The 15,771-nt window shown below is 39.2% G+C and overlaps 1 protein-coding gene across 2 annotated transcripts; it reads right to left on the reverse strand.

The window, feature by feature from the left end:
- Positions 1–3,663: 3,663 nt before the first annotated feature.
- On the reverse strand, positions 3,664–11,064 carry LOC110941668. Of its 2 annotated transcripts, XM_035990300.1 has the most exons (12): positions 9,628–11,064; positions 9,412–9,546; positions 9,178–9,322; positions 8,772–9,074; positions 8,425–8,686; positions 8,162–8,328; positions 7,954–8,064; positions 7,818–7,869; positions 5,694–5,800; positions 5,485–5,613; positions 4,154–4,757; positions 3,664–4,101 (listed from the first exon to the last, which is right to left on the reverse strand). In XM_035990300.1, exons 1-11 carry the CDS (start codon positions 10,836–10,838, stop codon positions 4,179–4,181), a joined length of 3,201 nt encoding a protein of 1,066 aa, XP_035846193.1. In that variant the 5' UTR covers positions 10,839–11,064; the 3' UTR covers positions 3,664–4,101; positions 4,154–4,178. The 2 variants fall into 2 exon arrangements, with proteins under 2 accessions (XP_035846193.1, XP_022039024.1); XM_022183332.2 differs by having other exon boundaries at positions 3,664–4,757.
- Positions 11,065–15,771: the final 4,707 nt, after the last annotated feature.

Here is a 15,771-nt window from a genome sequence, read left to right on the forward strand (position 1 = left end):
TCTAAGAGCTTCGGTGGAAGAGTATGCAGCTGCCTTCGGTTCCGGATTGAGAGAGAGTGTGTGATTCTAGGGTTTGTGTGTGTGAAGACGTTTGGCCAGTAAAAGGAAATCTAAACCCCTAATGGGTATATGTTTGCGAATCAAGGGGAGTGGGCCGAAACCTATACCGGGCTCCCCTCTTGGTCTCGAGTCGGATGTGTGTGGCCCGAATGGGCTTGTGTAGCGAAAAGGGCTATGTACAATCGGGTCATGCAACATATAAACATACACTCACAGTTTCACACAAGACACATATAACATGTTATTCAAATAGTGTTCACATAATCGTTTAACGTTACACAAAGTAGGTTTGAAATACGAGTTGTCACAGTATGTTTACATATATTCAGTTCTTTTTGCTACGCTACTTCTGTTTTGTTTATTTTATAACAAATATAGTCGTATTGTGGTTTTTTGATATATGATTGATAAGTTTATATTGTAGGGAGGGGCCCATTTTTTTTTTGTTTCGCACGGGGCCCAAAAATATTTTATCATTCTCGGGGACGGCCCTGTCGGTTGTGAAGGGGAACAAAGGCTTCCTTGTAAGGGGTTGGATACCTTCACCATCATGACGCGTTTTGAAAACCGTGAGGGGCGGACGCTGAGGGCGTGCTGGCTGCCAAAGCGGACAATATCATGGTGCGATTATGCTGGGCTGTTACAGGTCCCTTATTCGAAGACATCCTTTTGTTAGAGGGCAAAATGGATCGTCTTCTGGATAACCGGTTTGTCCGATCAGTGGCTTGGAAGTTGTCACTTCCGGAGGAACATGTGGAATCAGGGTATTAAATGATCCCCACTTCAGTACGTTTCTCGCCTCTTGTATTGTCTCATCGGGAGACCATACCCAGCCGCGGCTACAAGAGCATTAAATGCTCTGGTCCGGTCACATCTTGCTGGGTTTCCTTTCTTTTCCTTTGTAATCGGAACTGTGTTTCCTTGGACCACAAGGGCGGGAAAGATGCTTAATTGACGAGCCATCCCTTGGGGCTTTGACTGGCATCTATGCAATTACCAAGACTAACTTGGGTCTGAGCTCTCTTAACAAGTTTCCTGAAATAGCCCAGACCAGGATATCCGTTATCATTACTCGTTTTATAAAGATATGTTTTTAATACAATCTAGTTATTTATTATGTTCTTCTTTTGATAATATTGTTTAATTTGGATCTTACCGGGGTGTCCCCCCTTGTTGAGCTCAGAGAAAACCGTTTCGTAGCTGGCCAGACTATGTTGAAAGCAAAATCAGGGAAAGTCGCTAAGCATGAAAAAGCTTGTGCTGAGAATCAACATGTCTTCGTTCCCTTTGCCTTTGATACTTTTGGGTCCCTTGCCCCTGAAGTTGGCGGTTTTCTGGATAGAGTGCAGAAGGTCGTGCATAGCAATTTCTTGACACTAAAGAACCAGAGTTTGGTTTTCGGTAGAACTGGATTTGCTATACAAAAGGGGGCTGCAACACAGTTTGTTGCCCGTTTACCTACTATTGTTATGTAGTTTTCCTAAAATAGTTATATGAAGTTATATCTAATTTCTAGAATAAATTATAAGACAAAATTAACACAAGTTAACATAAATGACATGGGTGGAGATATAGTAGGAAGTTTATTTTGCTAGGAAGGCTAGGAAGTAATCTTGACCATCAATTTGATTAATCAATGGTTGAGATTAAATGGGTGAAATTGAACAAGAAAAAAGAGGCGCGTGAGTTAGTTTGAGGGTATTCTAGTCCATTCAAGTCAATAATTTCTCTCTCCTCCAATTCCCCATCGTTTTTAAAACGTTAATAACTTTTTCATACGACAATATTTTTTTAGAGTGAATTGCAAGTTTTGTCCTTTATCTTTAGGTCATTTTGCAAGTTTTGTCCTTTATGTTTAAATTTGACGAGTTTTGTCCTTTATGTTAAAAAATCAAGCACATTTTACCCTTTGAGCCTTAAAAAATCAAGCACGTTTTGTCCTTTATGTTTAAAAATCAAGCACGTTTTGTCCTTTATGTTTAAAAAATCAAGCACGTTTTGTCCTTAAAAATCAAGCACGTTTTGCCCCAAAGGGTAAAACGTGCTTGATTTTCAAACATAAAGGACAAAACTCGTCAAATTTAAACATAAAGGACAAAACTTGCAAAATGGTCTAAAGATAAAGGACAAAACTTGCAATTCAAATTACACCATAAAAACGAGCGTTTTTTTATCTTTAAAACGGACACACTATTGCTATACTTTTGAAAAAAAAATTCAAAAACCCAGATGCGTAAAACGCAATTGATAGAACAACACACTATAACCCAGGTTATAAAACGCAATCGAGTTTCATATGGTCGTGATTATGTTTTAACATGGTCATGCCTCTATTCTAACATGATCATGTTTATGTTTTAGCATGATCATGTTCTCTGCACTCAAATTATGAAGAAAACGTACCTAAAACGCAATGGGTTTCACATGGTCATGTTTCTCTTTTAACATGGCCATGCCTTTGCTTTAACATGGTCATGTTTTTGTTTTAACATGGTCATGCCTTTGTTTTAACATGGTCATGCCTCTGTTCCAACATCCAAAATCAAGGTTCTAAAACGCAATAGGTTTTAACATGGTCATGTTTATATTTTAACATGATCATGTCTTTGTTCCAACATGATCATGCTTCCCTTTTAACATGATCATGTTCTTTGATGTTATTTTACACTTCAGTTCTAAAACGCAATGAAACCCAAAATCAATATTTTGCACTACATATTCTAAAAAGCAATGAAGTTTTAACATGGTCATCCTTTTGTTCCAACATGACCATGTTTCTACATGTTCTTTACACTCCAAGTTGTAAGACGCAATGAAACCAAAATTAATATTTTGTACTACAGGTTCTAAAAAGCAATGGAGTTTTAACATAGGTTCTAAAAAGCAATGTAGTTTTAACATGGGTATGCCTTAGTTCCAACATGATCATGCCTATGTCCATGCATCATCATGTTCTTTGCACTGCAGGTTCTAAAACGCAATGAGTTTTAACGTGGTCATACCTTTGTTCCAACATGATCATGCTTCTATTTTAGCATGGTCATGTCTCTGTTTTAACATCCAGAAGAACAAAATGAAAAGAACTCTAACTAAAACATAATGATGTGAAAAACGCAATTGAGGTTTGATAACTAAAACGCAATGAAAATAAAATATAACATAACTTACAAAAGAACTCTGATTAACGACGGTGGACGGAAAAAGAACTCTGATACACCGTGGGGAAACTGGTGGCGGTGGATGGTGGAATGATGGTGTCAGATCTGAAAAACCCAACAGGTGGTTGAAGGTGGTGGTTTCAGATCTAGTTTCCGGCAAGATGGTGGCGATCGTAGGTCGTAGTGGTGGTGGTGGTGGTTGGTTATGATGTGGTAGTTTATAGTTTTGAAAATGGTGGATTTGAGTATACGGGTAAGAGAAATGAATTGCAGATGTTGGGTTTTTTTTTTAAGATGGTGAGTTTTGACCAAAATGTCCCTCCTTATGTTTTTCATCTTTGCCACATGTCATCCTCTTATTGCTTTCATATCCTTAATCCTCCTATTTGATTTTTTCCCTAAATGACATAAATTAACACAACTTTGCAATAAAGAACAAAACATGTAATTTACTCTATTTTATTAAACATAATAATCTACAAAGTATTTACACATCAAACTCTCGTGACCTAAATCCTAAATCGTTACAAAAATAATCATGTAAAAAAATTCAAATATTTGAAAGTTAATTGTAATGAAGAAAGAATCCACAACCTATAAAACAAAGGAGTTTGCTATCTGTATCGTCATAGAAACTATCGATCCATGATCCATGGACCCTTAAATTGTTGCCAGAAAGAATCAAAGCTTTGTCATCTCAACCGGGTTACTGGATTCATAACCGAAATAAAAACTGGTTACTGGATTATTGCCTGGATGATAAACTGGGTTACTGAATTCATAACCAGAATAAAAAACAGGTTACTTGATTCATAACCCGAACATAAAACAGGTTTTACCAGATTCCTAACCCGAATGGAAGACGGGTTACTTGTTTCAGAATCCCAACAACACGGGTTGCTGGATTTGTAGTCCGAATGATGAAAGTTGAGCACCCCAAATTATCTCTTAAATTCGATATCAACTTAAACCCCAAAGCTTTTCAGCATAAGCCTTGTCATCTTCCTTCTCAATAATAACATCCGGTACTTCTAATACTTCTTCCTCTTCATCGGGTATTTCTTCTTCAACATCCGCCGGTTCTACATTTTTCTCTCTTTCTTGCCGTACAAGATTGTTCATGGCAAACTTTGTTGCAGGTGTGTCCATGTGTCTGTATCTAGGAGCAGGAATGACAAATGGCAAAGTGATGTCATCCAGATTCGAATGACTTTTGTCGGCGTAATGTTTATTTTCTGATGGCGGTACGACGAAAACGATACCAAATTCATAGTTACAGATGTGGAGTCGTGAGCCTAATACTGATTTGGTTCTAGAATCTTCGTTTAAATTCATGCCGGAACTATGAATTGGACGGCCCCAAGCTGCTGCACTGAAATTGTGTGAACCACAATAAACCCATCCGAATGATGATGTGCCGGTTCTCGATTGGAACCGTCTTCTTGCTACCTTAACATGCATGGGATGCCCGATTCTATCAATAGGATGAGGAACCGCATCGTGAAGTATCCCCAAATGTTTCAACCTCAGCCAAGTTTTCTGTTGGTAGAAAACAAAAATTACTTTGACTAGTCAAAGTTTAAAAGAAGCAGAACTGAAACTTAAGAAAAAAGAAACACAATGCAGTTTCAAGTTTTAACATCAAATTCCAAGAGGCTGCAATAAATATGTTACTAATATCAACAGTTCTTATTGCCGCATATGCTGTTCTAAAATGCAGATTTATTATAAGCAATATGTTCGATGCAGTTAAACTTCAAAAATACTGAACAAAGTGACAAGATTTTTAAATAAGTCAATTTTGGTTGTGTTTTGTCTCAAATAAAAAAAAGACATAGAAGAAACGGAACAGAGCAGTTGAGTTTCCCAAAATCTACTTTTCGTGCATACGTTTTGTTACCATAAGAGTAAATTACATGAATATTCACTGCGGTATATAAATACTTATACCGTCCCTCATCGAAACTATTAATGAATATGGTCACTACTTTTACTGTTTACTTGCATTTTTTATTGTTTGTCCCTTGTCCATGTAAAATGACCAAATTGCCCTCATCTTCTACTCCTATGAATTTCCTATTGAATTTTGAATAGGAGTGTTCTTCAATTTCATGTACTTTACTGGCTCTAACTTTATTAAAAAAAACTGACAAAAATCAACCCAAACTATTCATCTTGCTGCATCTAAATATCTAACGTAATTATGATAACACATTGCCCATATTCATCTAAATAACTTAGCTAGTGAAAAGGATGTATACATTACCTGTGAGAAACACAGAATGTATTTTGAAGCCCAGATTCCACAACTTGCAGTTTTTACTCTCTCAATAGTCGGAAAAATGATTCTGATAGACGGATTTCTCAATTCTTGACTAGCACTCCAGCAGCCCCACTATTCAAAAATAATTAAAAATTAAAAAAAAAAAAAACCTTACATACATTCTCAACAGCTTAAAGACCATTGATACTTACATCTGGATCAGACTCTTCTGATTCAGAGAGCTGCAAAGAACGTTTTCCAGTTGCAGCTGAAAACGCAGCTAGAAAAGGTGCATTCACAGCCCCAACAGAAGAAGAGCCTAAAAAGGAGAACACAGTAAACATAAGTCCTTAAGAAGATAAACAGATTAATATAATTAAGGCAAAATTGCACTTTTCGTCCTTTATGTTTCAAGGTTTCTGCAGGCGCTGTCCTTTAAGTTTAAAAATTACACTCTATGTCCTTTATGTTTGCAACCTGTTACAGGCGGTGTCCTTTCTCATCAACCCAGTTAACTTTTGATGTTAAAACCTGAGGGACCTGAAATGACGGACCTTTTATGTAAAAAAGTGAAACATAAGGGACCTGAAATATACACTCTTCTTCTCTCATAAAAAAACTTTTCACTACACCAGCCTTAACAAAATCAGTTCACTCTTCTTCTCCGTTTTAACAGATCGAAAACCTTCAAAGTGAAACATGAGGGACCTGAAATATACACTCTTCGTGTCTGAACCGTTCGTGACGGGGTTTGACCCGAGTATACGACCGAGTTGACCCGCACATCCAAACTGAACCCGAACCAAACTCATACCTGCACCACACCATATCTGACCCGTAACCTGAGACCCGACGGTACCCTTGTTTCTTGTAAACCCCCCAAACTGACGTGAACCCGACATCATCCGAACCAAGCTGAAACATCTCGGACCAAACTAATCCTGAACTCGTGTCTGAACTGATTGCTCAAAAACATCCCAAAACTGACTCGAACTTGAGCCGTCGTGACGCGAAACCTGAACCGGAAACCCTGTAAACTTGAACCATTATTCCCGAACCGACCTGAACAGAGTTGCTATGGCTCCGACAGCTACTGTTGTCGTCGAGCACCTCCGTCGTCGCCGTTGATTTGACGGCGTTGGTCGCCGGTGACGTCGCCAGCGACGTCGTCTCTATCTCTCCTTCGTTTCTCTCCTCTCACTCTGTCTCTCTCATCTCACTCCGTCTCTCTCCTCCTTTTCTTTCTCCGCTTATTTGGTGCCATCACCGCCGTATGCCACCACCAAACGGTGGTGGCCGGCTGCATCTAAAACAGAGAGGTGTGGGTGTTGTCTGGTACACGGAGAAGAAGGGGGAGCTGTCGGCTGTGGTCGGAGCCACCTGCTCCTTGCCGGTTGTTTCGTCGGAGGGGGAAGGGGGGGATCGAAAGGGTGAGGAGCAGGGAGTATGTATTTGTCTGCAGTTGTATCGAGAGAGAGAGGGTGTTGAAGATGAACTCTGCATTTTTTTTGTCTGTGTTTGTTGAGTTTTAGATAAGGTGAGAGAGTGGATATGAGGGAAAGATGATTTAATTTTGAAGGTTTTTGATCTGTTGAAACGGAGAAGAAGAGTGTATATTTCAGGTCCCTTATGTTTCACTTTTTTACATAAAAGGTCCCTCATTTCAGGTCCCTCAGGTTTTAACATCAAAAGTTAACTGGGTTGATGATAAAGGACACCGCCTGTAACAGGTTGCAAACATAAAGGACATAGAGTGTAATTTTTAAACTTAAAGGACAGCGCCTGCAGAAACCCTGAAACATAAAGGACGAAAAGTGCAATTTTGCCTATAATTAACAAAGAGTAAAATGCCATTTTCGTCCCCGAGGTTTGGCCAGTGTTGCGACTTTCGTCCAAAGGTTTGTTTTTCCGCATCTGGATCCAGAAGGTTTATAATCTTGCCTTTTTCATCCGGCTCGTTAACTCCATCCATTTTTCTCTGGTAACTCAGGGGTATTTCTGTCTTTCTTGTTAACTTAAAGGGTATTTCGGTCTTTTTCACTTTATGTACAAGCATTTAGCATAATGTACAAATATTCAAAAGACCAAATTGCCCTTTAAGTTAACAAAAAAGACGAAAATACCCCTGACTTGACGGAGAAAAATGGATGGAGTTAACGAGCCGGATGAAATGGCAAGATTTCAAACCTTTTGGATTCAGATGCAAAAAAATAAACCTTTGAACGAAAGTCGCGGTACCTGGCCAAACTTCAAGGACGAAAATGGCATTTTATGCATTAACAAATATGAAAGTTTAGTCATAAATTATAAATGAAATTCAGGTTTCGTATACTCACCAAAAGTAAAATCAGTTTCCCACTGCTCAGGCCATTTGTAGTGACCCAAAATCTAAAACACAACAAAAACAAATTAACTTTTTTTTGAAGCAATAAATAATACTGATGAGAATTATTTGAAATTAACGACAATTACCTCATGAAGTCGCCACAGGCCAGAACACCTCTGAACTGATGCAACAAGAGAGCACATTGCAGAAGCAACAGCTGGCGAGACTAGCTTCGATATGTTTACAAAATTAGGGCCCTTCAAAAGCCAAACCGAAATTAAAATGTGTAAAAATTAACATAACAAATAGAAACGTAAGTTAGATATGTTCAACTAAGCTTAAAAACAAACATGCCTGATATACATATAGAATTAGGTGTGCTTTGTTGTTGCTTCCTTCTAAAGCACATGCAAGCACTTCTTTTGGATAAATATACGCAGAAAAGGCGAACAAACCCGAATCTGATAATGGAGCGACCCATTTTGCAACATCTCTGGGTAGAAACCCGACTTGAATGCAACCTAAAGCAATGAGTGAAATACTTTTAATAAAAAAATAAAAAAAATAAAAAACTCTAATTTATGTTCAAGTTTTTAAATAGAAATATCAAAACCTGCCTCCATCGGGAAGTTCCTGTGTGTCAGATATAGCAACACTTATAGCATTTGCATCAGCTGCTATACTCAAATTTCTTCTTAAAACGACCTCCAGCAACCCGTATGCGCTGATGTGGCACTTTCCAATAGCACGGGCCAACCTTTTTAGCAATGCTCCGTTTGAATCAGCTGAGGTTCGAAAAAGGTGGCTTATACCAACAACAGAAGCTTCAACGGAGCCAAGCAACATACGTTTCAGAGGTTGTGATGTACAAAGATGACCCTGAAATAAATAAAATAAAAAATAGATGTCAAGTTGCTCATTGATATACAGATAAAGATGCAGAAATAGAAAAGTAGGTACTTACTGTTAAATAATGATAGGATTCTGATATATATGGATGTTTGGGGGAATATATTCCTGGTACAGAAGCAACCAGATGTCCAGAAGCATTGCTAAAGTCAAACTTGGTCAACTCCAATATCCAATGAGCCTGATCAGGAACACCAACTAATAAAGCCGCCATGAAACCAGCAAGTTGAGCGGCAAAATCTGATTTTGAATCTAGATTTACTTCATCGGTGGATGATTTAGCAAAAAGAGATACGTAATCAGACACCTTTGCACAAGGGAAATCTTGCCACCAAACAGTATTTGTCACTCGTAGCCACTGGATTATTAGAAAGATCGATTGTTAGGTAATGCAGATGTCGTTAAAGGTAAAGAAACTTATAACTGTAACTTATAAGCATGTGATTAATATAAAATGTCACCTGTTTAGACACAAGATTGGCAGAAGTGATGATTACACGAATACTATCATCTCTTTGCAGCACAAACAATTTCGGATGATGACAAGCAATCCCGAATTTCTTCTTCTCCTTACCGAAGGATATGACCTCCGGAAACTGAGGGTATCTGATATCACAAAGAAACTATATTACAGAACAGTTAGCGAACAATCATGGTCAATAAGCCAATGTCATCAACGTCTTCATCCGACTTACATAACAACTAAGTTCGGAAAATCTGCATAAGGTCTTGAGGTTCTTTTGTCAGGGCTTGAACTCCAACACCTTTCGGCGTTATGGCAAGCAACTGATAATGGTAAATGAGCAGGAATCTCACAGTAAGATAAGAACCTAAGAAAATAAAATCCTTTAAAACGAGAGCAACATCAAGACACATATTTAATAAGAATCTTTTAAACGTGCAGACCTTACCATGATAAATCACTTGTAAAAGTTGCAATGAAAACCTGTTTAAGGGTTTCAACAGGATAAAGAAGCTCTGGTAATGTGACGGTAACTTCATCCGACTGATCATCCACCATAAAATGAAGGCGGTTTAGATAGAACTTATTCCCTGGTGGAGGAACACTAACACCCCTGTTCTTTGGTTTTAAACACTCATCCGATTGAATAAATTTCTCTTCACAAGTATATGTCTCACTACGTTTATCATTAGAAACAGAGTTCCCTATACGGACTCCGGCATTTACCGGTTGCTGTAAACGACCATCAATAACACTACAACACAGTACCTCAGCATTCGACTCTAAATCTATACAATTATGTGCATAAGATGTATGTAAAGTATTATTATCATCATTGACGGCTAATCCTTCACGAGAACGCAACTTCAACGCAGAACGCGAAGAAAATTCACCCGAAGTAAAACAAGAATTACTTTTCAACCTATTTCTACTACCACATTTAGCCCTTAACTCACAAGCATTAATATCACATTCCCTAAGACACAAAACAGGATCATCACTAGACAATATCTCTCGACACTTACTTAAAACCAAACCAGCATCAACAACTTTACCACCACCTAATTCACCAACAACATTACGCGAAAACGAACAAAACTTATCGTAACTATCAACAACTTTACTACCACCTAATTCACCAACAACATTACGCGAAACCGAACGAAACTTATCGAACTTATCAACAACCTCTTCCGTATAAACAATCCTCTCGATAACAAACCCTAACCGCCCCCCACCGCGACAGCCACCGTCATTTCCACAAACAACCGAAACCTCACTCCCTGCACACAACTCCTTAACCTCACCATTCCCAACCCTAACACCATCAACAAACACACCATTTAGTGAAACCCTAGCACTAGAAGTAAAACACATAACTCCATCTACAACACACACTTTTTTATTATTAGCATCAAAGTAAATCTGACAGTGTTGCTTACTAACTTGCTTATGATCATAAACAAATTCACAGCGGCGAGGGTCCCTGCCGATCGTGCACGGTTTGTTCGGCTCCAGACGGATCAAATCAGTCGGTGAACCGGTGGTTTTGGATATTAATGGTGTGCCGAAGGTGTTTATGTGTATAGATGCTGTACAATTGACGGTGAATTTAGGTCTTTTGGTGTTGATTTGAAGAGGATGATCTGAATTTGTCATGTTGGAATGTAAAGGGTAAACCCTAAGTTGAAAATTGAAGGATGAGATTGGGGGAAGTAGGAGTGGATAACTGAATCGAATTGATATGAAGATTTAACCGCCAATTCTACAACTCTTCGAATGGAGTTTCCCTCCAGTTTCTTCGAGACGAAGGGTTTGGCAAGTTTACTTTAAACCTAACCTCGGTTCGTGTTAGGACGAGCTTGGGTTCAATTGGGCTTGAAGCAAGTCGAACCCAAGTCTCGAAGTAAAACTTAAATCAAGCTTGATTTATATGAGTAGAGTATCAATTTTGACTTTTTTTGAACGCTAAAACAAACCAGCAAGCAAGAAGCTAGAAAAAACATACTGTTAGAAACACACATATATTGATTATCACAACAATATTTACAAATTTGAAGTAATCATCAACTTTTAGAAACAAACAGATATTGATTATCACAACAATATTTACAAATTTGAAGTAATCATCAACGATTGTTTTTCATTAATCATCATAGATTCAAATGTTTTGAAATTTAATTGGCCCTACTAACTTCCCCTCAGCTGATCACACAAACAAATCTATTCATACAAGAGAAAATGTGATGTGTGTGTGATGAAAAAATCACTAACATGTGTGATCTATTTATACAAGTGTTTTGGTCAAAAATCTAATGAGGATAATGCAACCAAACTCTTAGTTATGGGGAATGATGCTTGAAATGAAGAACAATAATAAGGATCACTTCGATGTAAATTGCACAAACAACACAAGGATTTATACGAGGAAAAAGCCCTTGATCAATGAATGATCTCCGGCATAAAAAACCTCGGGTGATGGAAACTACCGATCACCAAGCTCAAATAAATCAATAAATGTTTACAACTTCGGATAGTGACGAGCTAGGTACAAGGATCACTATAGTTAATTGTGTGAAAGTGTGTGAAAACTGTTAAGTGTTTGCTGAAAGCTTCGAGAGTGCAGTAGTACGAGAGTGTATGTAGCTGAAAATGGCTAAGTGTTCTAAAAATAGCTCGTCACCCCTTTAAGAGCTCACTAAGCTAACAAATTATCCGACTTTTGTGTCATGCTCCCACGTTCTCCACAACGTCCATTTCCATTCAAACGTGTGCGAAATACCCGTGGAATATTCCATAGTAACGTTGCCAAGACCAAGTCAAGCCTATTACTCCTGCAAAACAATACGAAACATGAACAAACAATCGTTAGTATGAGGATCCTTAGGGTGATCCATGATCCTGATCCTGAAGGTCTTCTGAGGATCACTATCTGTCACAGAAGTAAGGATCACTATTAGGATAACAAGTAAGGATCATTAATTGTTAGAAAATCCTCCCCTAACAATTGCCCCCAAAATATAAGGAGTAATATGTAAAATGAATGAGTTATGTTTTCTTGCTCTTATCCGTAACTAACTTAACGGATATATAGCCGTTGATGTAGAACTATCCATTGCAACTATGACGTCACAGAAGTGACACCCCTGTAGAATCATGATTATAAATAGGAGATATAGATAGGATCGTTTGCATTTAAAATCCAGAGTTACTCCCTTTATAACTGCATTCCGAAGATAAACAGGTATTCATCTTCTTCCTTCTTTTGCTCTGTTTTCCTTCTCTTTTCATTATTCCGTTCAAAATGTTGCTCCGGAATTCCCCATCTAAGGATCACACGAAGAACAGCCCGCTAAAGAGCCAGGGAATCATCGAAGATTCCATAAAAGAACGATGTTGCTTCTCCGATCCGCAAATTGATAGGATCCGCTACTGCTTTCCGGCAAACACTGTGTTTAAATCGTTTGACCCCAACGCCCTCAGCGATCATATTTCTGATAACTGGGTTGCGTTTCCTGTTACCCCGTTCACCATAGGCTACACATATCCCTTTCCAGCTTTCACCCAATCTTTCTTCTCCCTAACCGGCATATCTTATATCCAAGCCATGCCGATGATCTGGAGGGTTTTGTACATCCTTGAAAGGATCATCGAGCAGGAGGGGATAGACTTAGGCATGGCAGAACTGGGAGAATTGTATGAGCTCACTACCTTTGGTTCCCATCGTTATCTGTTCAAACGTAAACCTGGTGAGGAACACCTGATCTTCAAAGCTACCAAAAATGATACCAACTGAAAGCGACGTTTCTTTTTTGTCAAGAGAGATTCTATCCCTGATGGGAAGGATCTACCCAAGGAGTGGGCTACCCATGGTAGAATGGAGGATCCTGAGAAGGATCACCAGAGAACTTATCCTTTGATATAAGGATCACTGACATTCTTTTGCTTTCTTGTTGTGCAGCTATCTCCGTTTCACATCTTAGACTGACTCCTGCTGCTAAAGAAAGACTCGCCGCATTCAAGAGGCTTGATCCTGAAACAAGATCTTTCAAGATAACCACCCAAGATTCTCAGGAAGTATCCTCAGGTTCTGTCACGATGTCAAGTAAGTATTGTTTTGGTCAAAAATCACACAAGGATAATGCAACCAAACTCTAAGTAAACGGGGTATGATGCTTGGTTTGTAGAAAAAGTAAAGGATCACTTCAATGTGAAATATACAAAGACACAATGATTTATACGAGGAAAAAGCCCTTGATCAATGTATGATCTCCGGCATAAAAAACCTCGGGTGATGGCAACTACCGATCACCAACTTCAATATAATGAAAATGTAGTTACAACTTTGGATGATAATGAGCTGAGTACAAGGATCACTGAGTGTCTAAGTGTTTGAGAGTTGTGTCGTATGTCGTGTGTGTTCTTCCGAATGAAGAAGAGTGGTACTTATACATGTGTAGGTGACCTATTTTAGGTAAAATGACTAAATATCAGCTCATTACCCCTTTAGAAATAAAGATAATCTAGCCTAAATTGCTGCTCTTAGATCAAGCCTAGTTTCTATATCCGGTACAACGTCCGTCTTCAATTTAGCTCTTGCCATAATTGTGAAAACGCGTTCCTTGATCATGATGCCTAGAGCATATCCTGCTAGATGTTCCTGCAAAATAATATTGTAGTAAGCGAAGGTGACCGTTAGTATAAGGATCACCATAACGTCCCATGATCCTGATCTTGAAGTCCGGCTGAGGATCACTGCCTGCCAAAGAAACAAGGATCACTGGTTAGGATCACGTATAAGGATCACTTATAGTAAAAATCCAGCCCTAACAATTGCCCCCAAAATATAAGGAGTTAATTGTAAATAGACGAGTTATATTTTGTTTCGATCTTATCTCTAACGGGCGATTCCGAATAACTAGCCGTTACACATGGACTAGCCATTGTGATCATTACGTCATAGATGTGATAATCCCTGCAAATCATCATTATAAATAGGAGATAGGGTTAGGATCATTTTGCATTTAAATTCGAGATATCTTCCCTTTATAACCGCTACCGAAGACTGATCAGGTATCCTCTGCTTCTCTCTTTCCCTTCTTCCTTCTCTTTGCTCTGTTTTTTCTACTCCGTCTCTGTTTCTGTTCCGTCACAAACATGTTGCTCCGGAATTCTCCACATAAGGATTCCAAGAAGGATAGTCCCCTGAAAAGCCAAGGGATCATTAAGGATTCTCCTACGGAGAGATGTTGCTTTACCGATGCTCATGTAGATAGGATTCGACATTGCTTTCCGGCGGATGCCGTTTTCAAATCCTTCACACCCACTGCCTTGAGTGATTTTACTTCAGATACCTGGGTGATCTTTCCTGCAACTCCATTTATCATAGGATATTCGTATCCTTTTCCGGCCTTCACCCAATCTTTCTTTTCTTTAACCGGCATCTCTTACATCCAAGCTATGCCGATGATCTGGAGGGTTCTTTATACCTTCGAGAGGATCATTGAGCAGGAAGGAATTGACCTGGGGATGGCGGAGCTAGCTGAGCTCTATGATCTTACTACGTTTGGATCACATCGGTATCTGCTGAAACGGAAAGCTGGGGATGATCACCCTATCTTCAAAGTTACCAAGAATGATACAAACTGGAAACATCGGTTTTTCTTTGTTAAGAGGGATTCCATCCCGGATGGGAAGGATCTGCCCAAGGAATGGGCCACTCATGGTAGGGTAGAGGATCCTCGAAGGATCACTATCAGTCCTGTTCTCATATGATGAGGATCACTGATGTCTTTTTTCTTTTGTCTTTTTTATGCAGCTATCTCCGTTGCTCACTTAAAGTTGACCCCTGCTGCCAGAGAAAGAGTGTTAGCTTTTAAAAAGCTTGATCCTGAAGTCAGAAGCTTCCAAGTCACCATCCAAGATTCTCAAGAAGTATCCTCTGCATCTGCCACTATGTCAAGTAAGTATCCTTACAGAAAATAAATTATATGTAGGATTGTTTGATTAATAAAGCAACTTATCTTGTTTTTTTTGATTGTGTAGGTGCTGGAAAATCTGCCAGGTCCGTTAAATCAGCCTCCAAATTTGGGATCAGTGATCTTGCCAATGTCACGTCTTCAAAGAAGAAGGCTCCTGCTGCCAGTCCTTCAGTCTCAGCTCCCAAGGCGTCTATCCGGGGCAAGGGGAAGAAGAGGAAGACTACTGAAGATCTACAAGGATTTCCCCTCCTCCGTCAGCAATTCCTTGACTATGTGAATGAGGTAAGGATCACTGCCCCTGTAGGTTATCCGCCTATCACATCCTGTTTGTGTATCCTGCTTTTCTTGAGGATCACCTGAGTCTGAGCTTGTCCTTATTCTCTTGTTTGCAGAAACTTGCTGAGATTGAAACTTATCTTGGCAATGTTGAGGACCAGGAGAGCCAGATTGCTGACCTTCAACAAATGGGCGTGCTTAAGGATCTCAAGATAGGAGATCTTGAGAAGGAACTCCGGGTCATGAAGGCTGAGGCTGCTCAGAGGTTGATTGATATGGATAACGAGAAGCAGGAGATCACCCAAGATGCTAAGGTCTCCGCGGCAATTGCTATG

Source organism: Helianthus annuus, chromosome 5, assembly GCF_002127325.2.
Source record: "Helianthus annuus cultivar XRQ/B chromosome 5, HanXRQr2.0-SUNRISE, whole genome shotgun sequence".
NCBI lineage: Eukaryota > Viridiplantae > Streptophyta > Magnoliopsida > Asterales > Asteraceae > Helianthus > Helianthus annuus.

Coding starts and splice junctions, on each gene's coding strand:
- LOC110941668 (XM_035990300.1), bottom strand. CDS start 10,838: ATGACAAATTCAGATCATCCTCTTCAAATCAACACCAAAAGACCTAAA. Junction 8,065..8,161: donor TAATTCTATATGTATATCAG/GCATGTTTGTTT, acceptor TGGCTTTTGAAG/GGCCCTAATTTTGTAAACAT. Junction 4,758..5,484: donor ACATTCTGTGTTTCTCACAG/GTAATGTATACA, acceptor TTCTACCAACAG/AAAACTTGGCTGAGGTTGAA.